The 18084-nt window shown below is 57.1% G+C and overlaps 2 protein-coding genes across 5 annotated transcripts; both read right to left on the reverse strand.

Annotated features, from left to right (window-relative positions):
- Nucleotides 1–1271: 1271 nt before the first annotated feature.
- CPT1B (carnitine palmitoyltransferase 1B) lies at nucleotides 1272–11075 on the reverse strand. Of its 2 annotated transcripts, none has more exons than XM_032139205.2 (20): nucleotides 10986–11075; nucleotides 10214–10373; nucleotides 9761–9900; nucleotides 9290–9467; nucleotides 8972–9073; nucleotides 8637–8774; nucleotides 8474–8551; nucleotides 6971–7078; nucleotides 6813–6897; nucleotides 5997–6192; nucleotides 5255–5440; nucleotides 4582–4687; nucleotides 4385–4501; nucleotides 3760–3924; nucleotides 3543–3677; nucleotides 3276–3428; nucleotides 2675–2788; nucleotides 1983–2075; nucleotides 1745–1830; nucleotides 1272–1492 (listed from the first exon to the last, which is right to left on the reverse strand). In XM_032139205.2, the coding sequence occupies exons 2-19, from the start codon at nucleotides 10352–10354 to the stop codon at nucleotides 1747–1749; spliced, it is 2319 nt and encodes a 772-aa protein (XP_031995096.1). In that variant the 5' UTR covers nucleotides 10355–10373; nucleotides 10986–11075; the 3' UTR covers nucleotides 1272–1492; nucleotides 1745–1746. The 2 variants fall into 2 exon arrangements, with proteins under 2 accessions (XP_031995096.1, XP_058286970.1); XM_058430987.1 differs by lacking the exon at nucleotides 10986–11075 and adding an exon at nucleotides 10824–10866.
- A 324-nt stretch (nucleotides 11076–11399) lies between these two features.
- CHKB (choline kinase beta) lies at nucleotides 11400–15332 on the reverse strand. Of its 3 annotated transcripts, XM_032139237.2 has the most exons (11): nucleotides 14954–15330; nucleotides 14646–14754; nucleotides 14147–14260; nucleotides 13818–13951; nucleotides 12967–13062; nucleotides 12792–12850; nucleotides 12624–12705; nucleotides 12408–12516; nucleotides 12161–12264; nucleotides 11865–11946; nucleotides 11400–11694 (listed from the first exon to the last, which is right to left on the reverse strand). In XM_032139237.2, the coding sequence occupies exons 1-11, from the start codon at nucleotides 15175–15177 to the stop codon at nucleotides 11620–11622; spliced, it is 1188 nt and encodes a 395-aa protein (XP_031995128.1). In that variant the 5' UTR covers nucleotides 15178–15330; the 3' UTR covers nucleotides 11400–11619. The 3 variants fall into 3 exon arrangements, with proteins under 3 accessions (XP_031995128.1, XP_031995127.1, XP_031995129.1); XM_032139236.2 differs by lacking the exon at nucleotides 12161–12264 and having other exon boundaries at nucleotides 14954–15331; XM_032139238.2 differs by lacking the exons at nucleotides 12161–12264; nucleotides 12408–12516 and having other exon boundaries at nucleotides 14954–15332.
- Between the last annotated feature and the right edge of the window lie 2752 nt (nucleotides 15333–18084).

An 18084-nucleotide genomic window follows, 5' to 3' on the forward strand; every position in this document is an offset into this window, starting at 1 on the left:
TGTGTAAATGCAACAGGTTAAGCGGCATCCCCAGGTCTGTGGTAGGCTGCACCATCTACGTTTGTGTAAATGCAACAGGGTAAGCGGCATAGCCCAGGTCTGTGGTAGGCTGCACCATCTATGTTTGTGTAAATGCACTCTAGAATGTTTGCACAACAAAATCGCCTAACAATGCACTTCTCAGAATGTATCCCCTTCATTAAGGAACCCATGCCTGTACTTGGTAAGTGGACTATTCCAAAAGCCTCCTGGTTTCCTGCTAGCTGCTCTGTCCCCTGATCACACCTGCCTCACCCAGCAGTGAATTTGACATGAGCAGGAATAGGACCTTGTTTACCACTGAATCCCCAGCACAGGGCCAAGTCTATGGTGGGTGTTCAACAGACACTAGTTCCTGGCTAGGCACGGTGGCTCACGCCTGAAATCCTAGCACTTTGGAAAGTCGAGGTGGGAGGATCACTTAAACTCAGGAGTTCGAGACCAGCTTGGGCAACATAGTGAGACCCCATCTCATGGAAAAAAAAAAGAAAAAAACAAAAACAGATGAAGACACTGGTTCCTAAATGAAGGTCCAGAACTGAATCTAATTCACTTCTGGGTTCTTAGCACCCAAGATCTAGATTCATTCAAGCATGCAGCAGTAATTGAGGGCCTAGTTATACTTTTTGTGAAAATTATTTTTTATGGCCGGGCGCGGTGGCTCACACCTATAATCCCTGCACGTTGGAAGGCTGAGGCAGGTGGATCACCTGAGGTCAGGAGTTTGAGACCAGCCTGGCCAACATGGTGAAACCCTGCCTCTACTAAAAATACAAAAATTAGCTGGGCATGGTGGCAGGCGCCTGTAGTCCCAGCTACTCACGAAGCTGAGGCATGAGAATCGCTTGAACCCAGGAGGCAGAGGTTGTAGTGAGTTGAGATCATGCCACCGCACTCCAGCCTGGGCAACAAGAGCGAAACTCCACCTCAAAAAAAAAAAGAATAATTATTTTGTATTTACTCTTAACATGAGTTTAGCAGCCGAGCCAACCTCAGTGAAGGAGTATCTGTTGCTACAGATCATCCTGTGTGGCCTCTCACAGACATGACCACCTGGAGCCCCAAGACTTCAGGCCTGGGCCTGCAGCCCCTTTCCATGCTGAGAAGAAGCTGCGGGGCCCCTGCAGGGTTGTGCCTCAGCCAGGAGGGGTGCCTCACACATGCCCCTGCATGGGAGGAGGTGGGCTCACTCTCCAGCAGACAGACAAACAGAAATGGCCCCAGGGAACAGGTGAAAGTTCTGAGGCAAGAATTTATTCCAAGCAAACACGTGGGCGTGGACAGCTATCTCAGAGCCTACGTCACTCAGCAGAGTCACACATTTCAAAGCAGGTCACACAAGTCCCTCATGAACAGTCTTCCAGCTTCAGCCCTTCTCTTGCCACCTCTGTGGTCTGAGCTGGGGGAGGGGAAGGGCCTCCTAGTTCCCAAACAAAACACAGGTACCTAAGGGCTGAGAGAAAATTACACAGCCTTATTTTTATTAGTATCTATCAAGAAAAAAAAAACAAAATTCCCTTCCTGCTCCAACCCCACCTCCACCACCTGGGCCCTCAGGGAGCAGCATCTGCCCAGTGAGGACCTGCTGCCAGAGCTGTCCTTGGAGCCTGGGCACCTGTGCACGGCCACCCCTCATGCCTGTGAGCTGCCACAGGTCCCTTCCTCCACAGTGTGGGGACGAAAGGGCAGCTGGCATTTCTCCAACCTTCAGCTGTCGGCCTTGGGAACTTGGAAAAGATCAGCGATGTCCAGCAGGGCTTGGCGGATGTGGTTTCCAAAGCGCTGGGCGTTCTGTGGGAGCCGAGTTCAGATGCACTTTCAGATATGCACCCACCCCTCTGTTCCCACAAGCAAGGGTGCCTCCCCGGCCAAAGACACCTGTGTTCCTGGGCAGCCCCAGGTGGCACCCCTTCCTCAGGCCTGAGCTGTGGCAGGAGACTCACCGTCTCTGAGCTTGAGAACTTGCTGGAGATGTGGAAGAAGATCGTATTCTCGCCCGCGATCATGTAGGAAACCCCATAGCCATCATCTGCTACCTGAGGGCAACACGAAGGGTGAAGAAGGCATAAATCAAACCCTGAAGATCTGAAAGCCAAGCTGATATTGTACTTGATCTTCCCACAAGAGTTGCAGGAAGGGCCCCAGCCCGAGACACTGCATTCTTCCTGAGGACCACACCCAGGAAACCGTGAAAACCAAAGAATGCTGCCCAGACCCCGCCAAGGGATCTAGGACCTCCCAGTTTCCCTCAGGGGCCTTATCCTCTAGATCACTCCGTCTCTCTCCAGAGGGTTCTCCAGCCTTCTGACAAGCTAGCCCACGTGAAGGTTTCTGTGAGAGACAGCTGCACTCTTTTGGATAAGCAGACTTCAGAAGTACCCGGTGCACTGCCCAGTTCCCTGGAAACCAGCCCCAGGCACGGTCATGCTCCAGCAGGGAGGTATTTGGGATGGGTGGGTCCCAGGTGCTTGGCTGCCTGAGTCCATAGCTAACATTCTGCTTCCATGCAGGTCTGGGGTTATGCGCTCCTCTAAGCAAGGTGCTCCTGCCTCTCATCTGACCTCAGGGCCTGCACTCGCCACTGAAACCCTCAGGGCCCTGGTGCTGCCCACCCACCCCCTTCAGGAGCACTCACAGGGCCAAAGCCACCTCCAGCGCCCAGGTGATTGGGGTGCTGCTCTGGGTCGAACATGCGGATCTGGGATTGGGGGATCTGGCTGGTGGAGAGACGCCAGGGTTCCGAGAGCACCTGCAACGGAGGCCGCAGCTGGTCAGAGGCCACACACCCAAAGCACCTGTCCGACACGTGGTGCCTGCAACCTGCTCTGAGCCAGGCACGGTTCTGCTGAGGGTGCAGGAGCTCCCTGGCCACCACCCCGTGGTCCCCTACGCATCATGCCACATAAGGCTTGTGTGAGCTGCCCAGCCCTCCCTCTGCTCTGCCTCTCCCCCACGTAGCCTCACTAGTCTCAGTAGTGCTGTCACCACCTGACAGATCATATATTTGTCTGTTCCCTGTCACAAGAACACCAACGCCACGAAGAGGATGTTGCTCCTGCTCAGTCCCAGGACTGCAGGCCCAGGTGGGGTGTGGGCGGGAAAGCTGGCCCAGCCCTCCAGGGAGCTTCAGGGGAGCGAGCCAGACAGAAAACAGGCCGTGCCCCATCATGAGATGGCCCAAGCCCTGCATGTAGGAGGGCAGTGGGACAAAGGACACACCCAACAACACTGCTGACCTCAGCGAGGAAAGGAGAGCTGACTCCTAAGTACTTGGAGACCAAGTAAAGGCAGAAGAGGTGCCTGTCGATCCCCGCCCCGGTCATGGCCAGGCGGTACATATTCTGGTGCTTCTTGGCAGCTTTCTGGAAGAGATCTCGCAGGTCTGCTTTCTGCGGGGCAGAAGTAAAGGGGTGAAGGGTAGCCCTGGCCCTCCAGGCAGACAGGAGGCAGAGGGGGCACCTCACCCGACGACTGTGACCCCCACGTGGGCAGAGGACACTCACCGTGTGGGACCCCTCCATCATGGCCTGCACAAAGGCTGTAGACTCGCTGGTACAGGAACGCACAGTCTCAGTCCGTCCCTCCCGGAACATTCTGGTCATTGAGGCCTCATAGGTCAGGCAGAACTTCCCCCTGTCCTGGGATATACAGAGGGGTGAATCTGGCAGGTGGACCCCGGAACCACCCTGCCCTCTCAGCAGTGGGAGGCGGGGCTCCTACCCGGAAGTGAGCCAGCTGCAGCGCAATCTGCACAAAGGCATCAGGGCTGGTCCGGCACTTCTTGATGAGGCCTTTGCCAAAGGGCAGGAACTGGAAGCAGTACAACTCCACGTCGTCTGCCAGTGCCTTGGCCACCTGGTAGGAACTCTCGATGACCGCCTGGCACTGCCAAGACATGGGAAGGGTCAGCTGAGGGTAGGGCTCTCCAAGCAGGACTCTGGGTCACGTCTAGGAGGCATGACGTTTAGCTGGTGGAGAAAGGGCACAGCCGGCCAAGACATCTTCAGGAGGAGGGTACGCAAAAGACAATCTGAGGGAGAATCAGCCCCCAGAGGCCGGGCTGAGCTTTGGGGGGAAGAGGGAAGTGCTGAAAATGCTCCAGGGGCCTGTGAGTGCCTCCTCCATCTCATGGCTTTCTCTAAACACAGATGGCCCCAGGGGTGGTGGGTGGTCTCTGTCCTCCCTGAAGCCAGTTTGGACTCTATGGGTATCCTGAGATGGGCCCTGTGCCTTCCTGAGGGCTGGGCCAGGCAGTGGGGCCAGCAGGGGAGGAGGCTCAGGCCTTGGGGTTGTACCCACCTGCTGCTTTGTGGTCTCACACCTGCTCTGGGAGCTTCCAACCCACCTGTTTTGGAATGTCCCACTGCAGCCGCATAGGAGGTGCAAGCGCAGGGTTCGGTTTGCCCAGGCAGTGCCCAGTCTCCGTGTAGCCCAGGTGGAAGCTGTCTGTGCCCAGGACAAACTACAGGGAGAGGATGAGACTGAGAGGCCGGCCTCATCCCCTACAGCCTGCCCTGCAGGTTCCCTCTGCAAGGCTATTACCTCCCAGAGGTGCCCAATGATGGGAGCGTCTGCCCACGCATGCTCTGCATTGAGACCCAACTGGCCATTCTTGAAGGAAATGAGAGTGAAGGATTTGTCAAACCACCTGCAGAAAGAGTAGACACATGAAGAACCAAAGCTGGGAATGTCCAGAGGAGCCTGATCTGCAACCCCAACCTTTAACCCTAATTACTAACCCTATTCTCTTTCTCTTTTTCTCTCTCTCTTTTTTTAAATTGAGATGGAGTCTTGCTCTGTTGCCCAGGCTGGAGTGCAGTGGTGTGATCCTGGCTTCCTGTAACCTCCTGGATTCAAGGGATTCTCCTGCCTCAGCCTTCTGACTAGCTGGGATTACAGGTGCCTGCCACCATGCCGGGCTTCTAACCCTATTCCCTAACCCAAACCCTAGCCTTTAACCCTAGCCACTATCCCTACCTAACCACTAATCACAATCCTAACTACTTTTAAGAAGGGGTCTCGCTACGTTGCCCAGGCTGGTCTTGAGCTCCTGCACTCAAGTGATCCACCTGCCTTGGCCTCCCAGAGTGCTAGGATCACAGGTGTGTGCCACCCCACCCAGCTCATAACCCTACCTTCTTTTGTCTTTAATTCTCTAACCATAACCCTAACTTTTAACCTTCAGCTATGACCTGTGGGGCTGGGGCTGCCGTACCTGTTGTAGCAGTTGCCATGTAGCAGGGCCTTGCCATAGAGGCTGAGGCTGGCCTCATCTTCGGGGTCATAGCAGTAGGATTCCTCATCCAGGGCCACGAAGAAAGCAGCACGCTCGATGGCCTCCAAGGAAGCCTTATTCTTTCCAGAGCTAAAGAAGGCCTGGCGTGCCTGCGCCCACTCCACCCTGTAGCATGGGGCAGGGTAAGCAGTGGGCATGTGGACTTGGGATAAGGGTGCCTCTGAGGGCCTGGCTGGACTTGGAGATGGGGGTGGGGTGCCAGGCTGGACCTGGAGATTGGGGGGTACCACGCTAGACCTGGAGATGTGGGGGTGCCAGGCTGGGCCTGGAGGTGGGGGTGTGCGTGCCAGGCTGGGCCTGGAGGTGGGGGTGTGCGTGCCAGGCTGGGCCTGGAGGTGGGGGTGTGCGTGCCAGGCTGGGCCTGGAGGTGGGGGTGTGCGTGCCAGGCTGGGCCTGGGGGGGGGGGGGGTGTGTGCCAGGCTGGGCCTGGAGGTGGGGTTGCCAGGCTATTTTGGAGGGTGTCCCCACCCTCTGCACACTTCACCTGGCTGCCACCCATCAGAGGTAGGTTATGCTGGCTGTCCTGCTGCCATGACCACCAATGCCCCTCGCCTAGTTGTGCCTCCAGCCTCCAGTTCCAGGGTGGCAGGCAGGGCCATGCTCCTCTCCTCACGGAGTCCTGAACTCAGGGTGAGGACAGTCCCTCCCCACAGGCCAATACCTTCCTCCTGCAGTGAGGGCTGCCAGCTTCTCCTCCCCAGGCTGAGGTGGGGAGGGGTCATCCAGGATCCTCTGGAACTGCATCTCCAGATCCTGAGGCTTGAGCAGACGGGAGCCCTCATAGAGCCACAGCTTGAAGAAGCGTCCCTTGTGGTAGACAGCCACGTGCCGGCTGTCCGAGAGGTGCTGTAGCACATCTGTGACAGAGGCCACGGGCAAGCTGAGGCGGGGCCCCCAGCTACATCCTGGGAAGGGCCCACCTCCTATGAACTAGGTGACCCCTGCAGACCCTGCTTTGCTCGGCCTCTGCCTGGGCCTTCCTGCCCCCTGGATGGGATCCGTGTGTCCTAAACCAGGCCCTGTGCTGGGTGCTTCCGCTATCTCTCATGTAACACCAACAACAATCCTATAAAGTATTTCACAGAAGAGGAAACGACACACTAGGAGGTTGTGCAAACCACCTAAGGATACAGTGTCAGAAGCAGGGAAGGCTGCTGCCTCTGCCAGACCCCTGGGTGCGCCCCTCCCCTCCTCTGCCGGCTCCATGGCGGCGCCGGGTCTGTCCTACACTTTGGGCTGCAGCAGGACTCCCTTCACCACGCACAGTGAGCCCTGGAGGGGAGGGGCTCTGCTCTGGGCCCCATGGGGTCCCTGCACCAGCATCACGCCTGTAAATAATAGATGTCTAGTATCTGTCACAATTGACTACTGTTCAGTTTCAGGACCCTGAGACACTGGGGATGCTTGGTGATGAGCAGGCAGGAGGGCAGCGAGCCAGCCAGATGGCCCACAGCTAGCAGGGAGGGGGCTCAGTTACCTGTGTCCTTGCCCGGGATCCGAGTGGTGTTGAACATCCTCTCCATCTGGTAGGAGCACATGGGCACTATGCCCAGTGCCATCACCTGAGGGAAGGCCCAGCATGGCTCAGACTTAGGTCTCCTCTCCCATCCCACCTTCAACCCTGAGGCAACTCACAGGCTTGATTTCTTCACGGTCCAGTTTACGGCGATACATGATCATGGCGTGGATGATGTTTCCCAGGCGGGCTGCCTGCACGTCTGTATTCTTGATGAGCACAAGGTCCTACAGAGAAACAGAGCCCGCGGGGTGGGGGCCTCTGTCTGGGTGTCACCTGGGTCTTGCTGACCCAAGGACCAATCTATTCGGGGGCCTGAGGTGTTCTGTCTCCCTCTTCCAGTACATCCTGCACGTGCTGCCGGGGTGAACCTCCAGAAATGTACAACTGATCACAGTAACCCTCTGCTCCAGCTTCAGCCTGAGCTGCTTTATTCTTTATTTTTTAGAGTTAGGGTCTTGCTCTGTTGCCCAGGCTGGAGTGCAGCAGGACAAGCCTGGCTCACTGCAGCCTCAAATTCCTGGCCCTAAGTGATCCTTCTGCCTCAGCCTCCTGAGTTGCAGGGATTAGAGTCATGCACCACCACGCCTGGCTCTGAGCTTTTTATTTATTTATTTATTTTTATTTTTAATTACTTATTTATTTTTTTGAGACAGAGTCTCACTCTGTCGCCCAGGCTGGAGTGCAGTGGTGCGATCTCGGCTCACTGCAAGCTCCGCCTCCCGGGTTCACACCATTCTCCTGCCTCAGCCTTCGGAGTAGCTGGGACTACAGGCACCTGCCACCACACGCAGCTAATTTTTTGTATTTTTGGTAGAGACGGAGTTTCACCGTGTTAGGATGGTCTCGATCTCCTGACCTTGTGATCCACCTGCCTCGGCCTCTCAAAGTGCTGGGATTACAGGCATGAGCCACTGCACCTGGCCTGAGCTGCCTTTTTATAAGCTATTTTATGTGCTTGTATTCTACTTCTTTTGCTTTGATAAAGGGGTTCTACCACTAAAAAGCAGTTTAAAACCTCTGGTATGGACAAGTTGTGTGTAAGTTCCTGGAAGGACAGCTTATGCAGGAGAATCCCAGTAGACTCTGGCAGGTCAAGTGTGCTTTGGACAGTGGGAAAGGAGAGAAGAGGCGTGCTATACAGCCCAGGTGGCTGGGAGACTCAGAGACTCAGAGGGGCCAGTTACGTGGGGCAGAGGCAGACTGCCTTCATTCTGCTGTCCGGCTCTGCAGAGGGACACAAAGCAAGACATGTTCTAGACAACTCCCTGGTCATGGTGTCAGGACAGCTGGGAACCCATGGCCAGGAGGCCAGTGAGGAAACCAAGGAAAGAAGTGACAGAGCCTGAGCTGGGCAGGGGCGGTGACCCCGGGACTCAGAGAGGCGGTGGCAGGCTGGGGGTCTCCACTCTCCTCATCCTCAGGGTCCTCACTGCCCCTAAGCTGCTTCTGGACTCTTCTAGGATCTCCTCTCCCTCTTCCCTTTCCCTCAGGCCTCACTCCATAACCCCCACTTGCCCACGGAAGCTGCTACTAGAGCCCCGGGCTGTCCTCCAGGTCTTTTGCCTTGGAGCTGGGACAGAGCTGAGCACACGCGGGGGCCTGGGGGCTCCAGTTCATACCATGACATAATAGTTGCTGTTCACCATGAGAGGGCTCCTGCCTCGAAGGTAGACGTACTCTTCCCACCAGTCACTCACCTGTGGGCAGGTGGAAGCTTAGAGCTGGGGCAGGGGCAGCCAGGACACACAGCAGGTGACAATGAGCCCATGGGCACAAACTTACATAGTTACTTGCCCACCATGACTTGAGCACCAGGTATTTCTGCAGCCTGGGGGCAGTCTTGTCCTGGAATTCTTTGGCCAGCATCTCCATGCGGTAATACTCCTCCTCATCCAACAAGGGGCGCACAGACTCTAAGTACTGTCCAGCCAGTTATCATCACCGTGGGTCCGGATGGCGAGGGCTGCCTCTATCTTAATCCTCTTCCCACCTCTCCCTCCTCACCCAGCCCATTCTCAAGCCCTAAAGGCCACTCTTTGCACAGACCTTATATTTGGAAACATCTCCTGAATCCAGCCTCCCCTGCCCACACTGGGATGCCCAAGCGAGGCCCTCACCCGCTGAATTGTGGCTGACACCCTGGGCACAGGAAGCTTGGGCAGAGATGTCTGGAAGCTGTAGAGCATAGGGTGCCGGCTGGATAGAAGGCGGATACACATCTGGGGGTACAAAGCAGAGTGCTGGGGTGGGAGCCAGTGGAAAGAATGGAAACCAACCAGCCACTCCCTGAGACCCTGAGCCATCCCAGCCCCTCCAGGACAAACCACACACCAGGCACAGTGCCCTGTCTGCCTCTCCCCTCTAGCTCAGAACCCCAAAGGAGTCCAAAGAGTCTCAACCCAGGTGCCTGAACCCCTGCACTGGCTGCTGCTCACAGCCCAGATCCTGGTCAAGTTGCTGGTCTTGCCATGCATCTCGAACATCCACCCATGGTAGGAGAGAAGCAGCTTCAGGGTTTGGCGGAAGAAGAAGATGCCCGTCACCCAGACGCCCGTGGAGAAGATGGTCATGCTGAGAAGTGCCCGGGTCTGCGGGGTCTGGTAGGGGCCACACCTATTGGAGAGGGAGCAAGGGCTGCAGAGGGTCCTCTTGAGGCCAGCCTTGGGTGGCTGTGAACTGTCTCTGGGGAAGACACCAAGGGGAAGAACCTCCCTGGGCACACTCATGTCTGACTGAATCAAATAAGAGCTGATATAGGGCTAAGACAATGGTTGTCATAGGGGAGGGCTGCCCCGTGACTGCCAATGGCTACTGTCCTGTATCTGCCCAGCTCAGGAACCTCAGCCTTGGGAGCTGGGCCCAGCCCTCCCTGGTGACACCTGTGCCCCTCCAGTTTCACTCCTTACCCCTGAGGGAGGCATCTCTGGATGCAACTGACCAGCCCCAAGGAGACATCCACGTTGCAGAAGGAGGAACCCACTGTTGCCATGATGACAACCAGCCAGCTGGTGGGGCTGCCAGGGTACACGCCCCTGAGGATGCCATTCTGTGGACAGAAACAGGCGCCTTTATGGAGCCGGAGGGCGTGAGGTTAGCCTGCCTGTGAAGTCTTGGGAACTGGCTCCTGGTCTTGGCCTGTAAGGCTTTCCTGACGCCCTGTTGTGCTTCTCCTCCACACCCACAGCTCCCTGTGTCAGACCACATCCTGTGCACCCCTCTGGTGTCTGTACTTCCACAACCTGCACCGGGCAGAAGTGCCAGCCAAGGAGGCAGTGAGGGACCCTAACAAAGCGGTTAACAGCTGACAGCGGCTCTGAGAGCTCCGTTCTGCACCTGCTGGGAGAAGCACCTGTGCGCACCTTGATGCGGATCAGGCGTTTCTTCCAGGAGTTGATCCCAGACAGGTAGACGTGTTTCAGGGCCTCCCGACTGAGCCGGAAGTCGACCCCATCTGGGGTCACCGTGAACTGGAAGGCCACGGCCTGGTGAGCTTCCGCCATCCTGGGGGTTGGTCGGCACCTAGGATGGGGGCAGATGGGTGCGCGGGCGCGCTTAGGCCGGCCCCGCCGCCAGCCGCGCCGAGACGCCCCCAGCCAGTCCGCGACCCCACGCGCCCCCCACCCCGCGACTAGCGGCTGCCTCCGGCCCGCGCCCCCCGCCAGGCCAACCGCCGCCAAATCCTCGCGCCAGCCTTTCGGGTGGGCACAGCCACTGTGGTGCAGGGGGTCTGGGCCTTGAAAGCTCCGGGAGCCCCAAGGACGGTGAAGGGCAGCCTAGAGTTGGGGGGCGTCAGCGAGGGAGCGGGCAGGGGAGAGAGGAGTCCCGGAAGAGGAGCCGGCCTGGACAGAGGCAGGGTTCTGGAGCCCGCCCTTCCCCACCCGACCGCGCGGGACCCAGCGCCCTCCTTGCCCCTGTGCAGGGCTGGGGGCCCAGAACCCCGCGGGCCGTCCTGCGCCGGCCCCTACTCACAGCTCAGGTTCGCTCCTGTCCGTGCGTGGGGCCAGCCACTCTGGCCCGTGTCCCCACGTCCTTCAGGCCCAGCCACCTCCGCCCCGCCCTCACCAGGAACCTGACACCTACTCCCAAATCCCGGTCGGGAAAAACGTGGGGCGGGAATCAGAACCCACCCACCTTCCGCGGTGGGAATTGCAGGACGCGCTGGGTTTCTGCGCAGTGAAGGTTGCTCAAAGGTCTGGGAGCTTGGGGGGCCCCAGTCTCGTGAGGATGGTGGCATTAGAGCTAAAAATAGCCAAATGTAGGGAAAAGGTCACCGATGTGTCATATGCTGCCTGTTCTGGGATCGCTGGTGCTCCAGGCGGCACCCCCACCTCAGGGTCGTCTTCATACCCCCATCACTCTCCTTCTCCTCCCCAAGTCCTAGTATTTATTATTCTAAGCTGGAGCCAGGGGAGTGGGGAGGGATGGGGGACCCCAATTGGCAGCATGAACCCTAACCACTTTCAATCTCAGAGTACTGAAGAGTCCCTTTGTGTGTACCGCTCGGTTGGGTACTTTCTGCTGCTGCTCAGCAGGGCCAGCACAGGGTGCGAAGAAGAAGCTTGTTTATTGTGTTACATACACAGCACGGGGCTCTGGCCTGCCAGCCATGGGGCCCTACTCAAACTCAGGGAGAGGCCGGTCTCCTGAACTTCAGTTTCACGTGGGGGCTCAGCCCAGTCCCCAGGGCCTTCTGCTCGTTGTTCCTCCCTCCAAGGTCCTGCCCTGGAGGCTCCAGGAGAAATCCAAGGAGTGGGAGGGTGGAGAGTCAGGATGAGGAGTGGACACTGGTCAGCTGCCCCTTCTGCTGGAAGTAGAACTGGAACCGAGACTGGGCATAGTCCTAGGGAAGGAAACCCACCCCACACAGTGGTGAGAAGACGTGGGACCAGTATTCTACATCCACCTCAGGCTGCCCACAGCCACCCGGGACTCCCCAGGCCTCCCAGAAGAGTGTGGCTGCTGCTGCTCCCCAGCCCCCCAGCTAGCATTCCCATCCCCAGGGTCACTTACCAAGTAACCAAATTCTATGGTGGACATGGATGCCTGGAGGATGGACCACAGACCCCAGAAGAAATGGGATGCCAGAGCATATCTGGGGGGAGGGCAGGAAAAGTAGGAGCATTCAAGAGCACATCTAGCACCGCTAGACCAGGTTGGCCAATCCCTACAGTTTTAACTTCTCCCCCACTGTCCTAACTCCACTCTCCACAGCCACTTTCCCTGCAGCTTGATAAATCTGCCTCTTCCCCAATCCCTCTTTCCTCTGCTCTGACCTACCCCGCCCTGCCCCTCCCCTCCTTCCTCACCGACTGACTTCTACCAGCAAATCTTCTTCCAGTTTTCTCTGCTCCTCTTGGGAGAGGGTCTCACCTTTCTTTGCCTCTGCCAGGTAATGGCGAATAAAATGCAGCTACGATCAATGGCCAAGAGTCAGGAATTGGGGAGACTGTGGAGTATTTCCCAGGTAACATCCTTTCCGGCCATTCCTTCCAGACTCCACCTCCCTCCTTCCTCACAGGATGGGTCCTGCTCCCCAGCCTCTGGCCCACATACCTGCTGTCCTTGAGTGGGGTAGTCTGTGGGCCTTGCTTTGTAGAAAGGCCATTCCTCGTGAGTATAATCATAAACCCACTCACAAAAATGGTTCCCAATGTCAAAGCCCCTGGGAGAATAACGTGGACATTCAGTCCCCAAATGCCCTGGGCAGCTGGCCTGTTCTCAAGCGCCTTATGGGAACAGATCTACGGGAAGCCATCTTTCCAGCCTCACCTGTAGTTATAACTGCTGTACTCGAAGTCCACCAGCATGAGGCTGTCAGCATTTTCTGGCTCTGAGAGCAGCAAGATGTTCCCTGGGGGAATGGGGTGAGGTTCTGCTCACTCCAGAGCCCTCTGGCTCTTCTATCTTGGGTTGGGAGACTCAGATGCCTTCTCCTACCTTCCTGGATGTCATTGTGGCAGAAGACGACTGGCGATGGGGTAGACTCTAGTAACTTCCTGCAGGGGTATGGGAGCATGGGTCCTGAGCAGGAGTGACTAGAAGATCAGAGCCACCCTAACAGGCCAGGCCCTGACACCAGCCCTCAGTAAATACTCGTCCTGCCCGCCCTCACCTGAGGTTGCCCATCTCATCCTTCAGGCTGTACATCTCCAGCAGATTCATCTCAGGGAGGCCAGTTGGGGGCAGGTCCTGGATCTGTTTTAGGTACCTGAAGCCCAAAGAATAGGATACACTGGCTCTGCTATTCTTTCCCACCCCTCTCCTATCTACCCCTCAGGCCAGACTACTGCACCCCTGCTCCTATCACTGTGTGACTTGTCTGGCAATCATTTCTTTTGAAATGGAGTCTTGCTCTGTCACCCAGGCTGGAGTGCAGTGGCGTGATCTCGGTTCACTGCAACCTCTGCCTCCTGGGTTCAAGCAATTCTCCTGCCTCAGCCTCCCGAGTAGCTGGGACTACAGGTGCATGCTGCCATGCCTGGCTAATTTTTTCTATTTTAATAGAGACAGGGTTTCACCGTGTTGTCCAGGCTGGTCTTGAACTCCTGAGCTCAGGCAATCTGCTCACCTCAGCCTCCCAAAGTGCTAGGATTACAGGCATGAGCCACCGTGCCTGGCCTTGGCAATCATTTCTTTTATTTTCTTTTTTTGTTTGTTTTTTTGAGACAGAGTCTTGCTCTTTCACCCAGGCTGAAGTGCAATGGCATGATCTCAGCTCACTGCAACCTCCGCCTCCTGGGCTCAAGTGATCCTCCCACCTCATCCACCTCGGCTCCCAAAGTTCTGGGATTCCAGGCATGAGGCACTGCATGTGGCCTCTGGCAAGCATTTCAAAGCCTGTTCTGTGACAGCCCATGACATCAAATCCACTCAAGTGGAGGGCTGGATAGAGCCCCGGACACACCCACTGGCACGGAGGTTCAGCTCAGGTGTACAGGAGCCCTGAGGAGGCTCCTGACTCACCGCTCCATGGTCCCAAACAGCCAGTGGGGCTCCTTGGTGAAAGGCATCTCCATGCCATGAAATTGCGCCATCTTCGTGGCAATGGCTGCTGACAACACTGGCTCTCGAAGCTCTTGAGTTTTCAATGGCCGGCTCTGCACCCAGGAAGCTATCAGGGTGGTGATGGGGCTGGGGCAGGAGGGGGAAGGGCTGGGGCAATGGGGGGAGGTCAGGGTTTTGGGGGAAATTCCCTACTTGGGGTGAGGGATGTGAAGGCAGACATTGGGCACTGGGGTAGGGTTAGGGAGTGGAGGTGCCTTGGGGAGGAGAGGGTAGGACTGGGCTCGTACTGGGATGTACTGTTCCAGCCGGCCCTCCGGAAAGACTCCGTACAGCTGGGGCCCCAGCGACCGCTCTGCAAGGATGGCGAACATCACGCTTTCCAGCACCAGGGAGTCCACGCCCTGAAAAACGATGGATAGCAAAGGGGCCAAGGCAAAGTGGCACAGGGACACACATCAGGGCTCGCCTTCCTTCCACCAGAGCTGGGACTTCTGGTCCATTGCCTGGAGGCTCTGGAGCACAGGCTTTAGCGTTGGTCTATTTTTATTTAGAGATGGGGGTCTCACTATGTTGTCCAGGCTGGTCTCGAACTCCTGTGCTCAAGTGATCCTCTCGCCTCAGCCTCCCAAAGCGCTGGGAATACAGGCCCAGGCTTCGGTGTAATGAGGTGTTACTGAGACCTTAAGCCTCGGTGTCCTCAACTGCGCAATGGGAACACTACTACCCGCATCGCGTAAGCGACAGGCCCTAAAGCCACTGGCGCTGCGGCGCTCACACCCCCCTCACCTGCAGGATGGCTCCGTACAGCCGCAGCAGCACCTCCCGGGGCTCCTCGCCAACGCTGGGCAGGTGATCCGGGAGCGAGCAGCGGAAGAGCAGGTTGCTGAGGCCTCCGCTGCAGACCCACACCAGGCGCGCTCAGCCGGCGGCCGGCCCTACCTGCCGCGGCCCCGGCCCCCTCCCGGCCAGGTCGGCCCCGCCCCGCCCAGGCGCGGGCGCAAGAGGGGGGCGAAAACATGGAGCATCCTGAGGGCCCCGCGGCTGACCCCTGACCCCGATCCGCGCACCGGAGAGGCTGACCCCTGACCTCCCACCTCACGGGGTAAACTCTCAGCTCCTCGGGCTGCACTCGGCGCCAGGCCCCGCCCAAGTACTCCCGGCACCATTGGTAGGCTCGGCGCTCGGCGTCACGCGACAGCGACGAGGCGCGCCGCCGTTTTGGGGTAGCGTCCGGGCACTTAGACTGCTGCAAGCCGTCTTTGGCCAGGCAGCCGCCAACAGCCCCGCCTCCGGCCACAGCTGCCCCCTCGGCCGCCATGGCGCGGGGTCCACCGGGCCCCACGCCCAGCTGCGCTCCGCTCCCTTTGGACGGGCTCGGTTCCTTCCGGCCGCGCTCGGCTCCTCTTCCGGCCGGCCTGGACTTCTCCGGTCATACTCGGGTCTCTCCGGCTCTATTCGGCTCATGGCTGCGGCGCTCGGCTCTGTCCGTGCTGCGGCCCGGGGGCTCTTTCCGAAGGCCGAATACCGCAGATCTCCGCCGTGCCCCGCCCCTATGGACAAAGACCAATGGCCTCTCTCTGGGCGGGGCCGCTGTTGGACGGCCTGGGCCAATCCGGGGCGCCGGGGGCCAGTCAGGTGGCGGAACGGCGCGTGCGCGGGCGAGGAACGGCCTGGGCGCTGTAGCGTCCCGGAAGACCCGAGAGAAGGAGCTGAGTCTCTGCTCCGTGGGAGCCGGAGGGGCGGCGGGGCGGCGGCTGCAGTTGCAGCTCCGGCGCGAGGGCTCCCTTGCCCGGTCCTCTTCCCCGACCCCTGGGGCGCTCCGACAAGGAAGAGCCGCCCAGCGCGCGTCCGTCCTGAGCGTGGGTGAGGCCTGGAGGAGGCGCGCGCGCGCTAGGCAGGGCCCCACAGCGCGGGCAGAGTGCGGGATACGGGCACCCGGTGGGTACGCAGTAAACATTTGCTGAAGGAATGTGACCCTTGGGACAGTTCCGATGACTCTAGTTGCATACATGCCAGTCACACGGGGACTCCCTGGCCGCTAGAGCCGCGACTCTGAATGAGGAGGCTTTTGCTGCCCTGCTTGAGATGCGCGTCTTCATTCATTCCCCTCTCCCCCTATCCTCCTCGTCTCCTCCAGGCCTAGAACCAATTACAGAGTCAAACCCAAGAGCATAAAGTGAAGACTCCTCCTCGGCCTGCGCACCTCACATTGAGGGCGTCCCGATTTAAACGCGTGCCTCCTGCATTTCTGCTTCTGCCCCAGGCTAGAGCGGCGACCAGGAACGCTGGACCCACAGAGATCTGTGGCAATGTCTGTCGAACCATGGTGTTCTTTGGGGCATCTGACTAGAGTATTGTTTGATAACCAGAAAGAAATCAACAATTGGTGATCACAAGGCTAATGTCACTTGCTGCAGTGGAAAATCATGATCATTCTGTTTAAATCTGAGTCAGTTTTGAGACCTAGAGCCCATTAATTGACAAGGAGGCTTGGTTCCTTTCGGGAAGGATCTTACAATACCAGCATCTGAGCATGTACCAAGAAATATTCCTCCAGTCCTTCCCTAAAGGGACCTAGAGCCACTTTAAAAAGTAACTGGGCCGGGCGCAGTGGCTCACGCCTGTACTCCCAGCATTTTGGGAGGGCCGGGGTGGGCGGATCACTTGAGGACAGGAGTTTGAGACCAGTCTGGCCAACATAGCAAAACCCCGTCGCTACTAAAAATACAAAAATTAGCCGGGTGTGGTGGCTTGTGCCTGTAATCCCAGCTACACGGGAGGCTGAGGCATGAGAATCTCTTGAACCCAGGCCTTGTTGCAGCGAGCCACTGCACTCCAGCCTGAGCGACAGAGCCAGACTCTGTCTCAAAAAAAAAAGAAAAAAAAGATTCTGGCTGGGGTCGGTGGGTCACGCTTGTAATCCCTGCACTTTGGGAAGCCGAGGTAGGAGGATCGTTTGAGCCCAGGAGTTTGGGACCAGCCTGGGCAGCAGCAAGAAACTGTCTTTACAAAAATTAAAAGATTAGCTGGGTGTGGTGGCAGGCGCCTGTGGTTCCAGCTACTCTGGATGCTGAGGTGAGAGAATCACTTAAGCCCAGGAGGTCAAGGCTGCAGTGACCTGTGTTCACGCCACTGAATTCCAGCCTGAGCAACACAGCAAGACCATCTGAACAACAACAACAAACACACCAAAAAAACTAGTTTACTTCGGAAAAGGGACTATCTAGGTCTTTGAGGGGCTGATACAGGATCTGAGCTGACACTGTTTCCAGGAGCCCTGAAGCATCATGGCCCTCTCATTAGGGTGCAGGCTTATGGAAATCAGATGATAAGCAGAATTCCCAACCCAAGTCCTGTGGTTACTCCTCTGGTCTCAATGCATACTTGGGATGTTTGTACCTAGCAGAGCGCAGAGCTTGTACATTGATCCTAGGCCTTTGGTACCATATGTAAGGAAGAGCAAAGTAGAAGCCTTTGAGACTCCTCACCCTACTGAAACCTTTCCAAGACAGTAAGTCAGAAACAATGCTGCATTCCAGGTGTAATTGCAGAGGTATTTCGCCCTCAAAGACTTATGAAGCAGTGGTTACCCTTTCATCCCTTCAGTTAACCTGAATGGCTCCTGCTAAATCTCAGTGGATTCAAGTAAATGATGTCCTGCACAAACTTAGCCAAGTCGTGTCCCCGATCACACTGCTGTGCTAGGTGTGGTATCTTTACTGGAACCGATAAATGCACCTCTGGCACTTGATAGTGCAATTATTGACTTGGTGAACATTCTTTTCAATTCCCAGTGGTAAAGAGGATTAAAAGCAGTTCACATTTATATGGGAAGGACAGCTCTGTAAATGGTCTTGCTTCTTGCTATTTGAACTCTCCTGTTCTCAGTCACAATAGTCCTTAGGTAGCTTATCATCTATATTCCATGTAACATTGATGACGTCATACTAGTTGGACATGGTGAAGAAGGAAGTGCTCTGGCCTTGTTAAGGCCATGCATGTCAGAGGATGAGCGAGAAGCCCTCAGCAGTTCTGGAGCCTGCCATATCAGTGACGTTCTCAGGGGTGCAGCGTTTGAGGGCAAGCCAGGGACAAATTATTGCATCCTGCATCCTTACAAGGAAGAAAGAGGCACAGCACTGATGCACCTCTGTGTTTTGGAGTCAGCATGCACCACACTAGAGGATACCTCTCTGACCCCTTTATTGGGTAACGGGAAAACTGC

The sequence above is a fragment of the Hylobates moloch genome, unplaced genomic scaffold (assembly GCF_009828535.3).
Source record: "Hylobates moloch isolate HMO894 unplaced genomic scaffold, HMol_V3 SCAFFOLD_19, whole genome shotgun sequence".
In the NCBI taxonomy this organism is placed as follows: Eukaryota; Metazoa; Chordata; class Mammalia; order Primates; family Hylobatidae; genus Hylobates; species Hylobates moloch.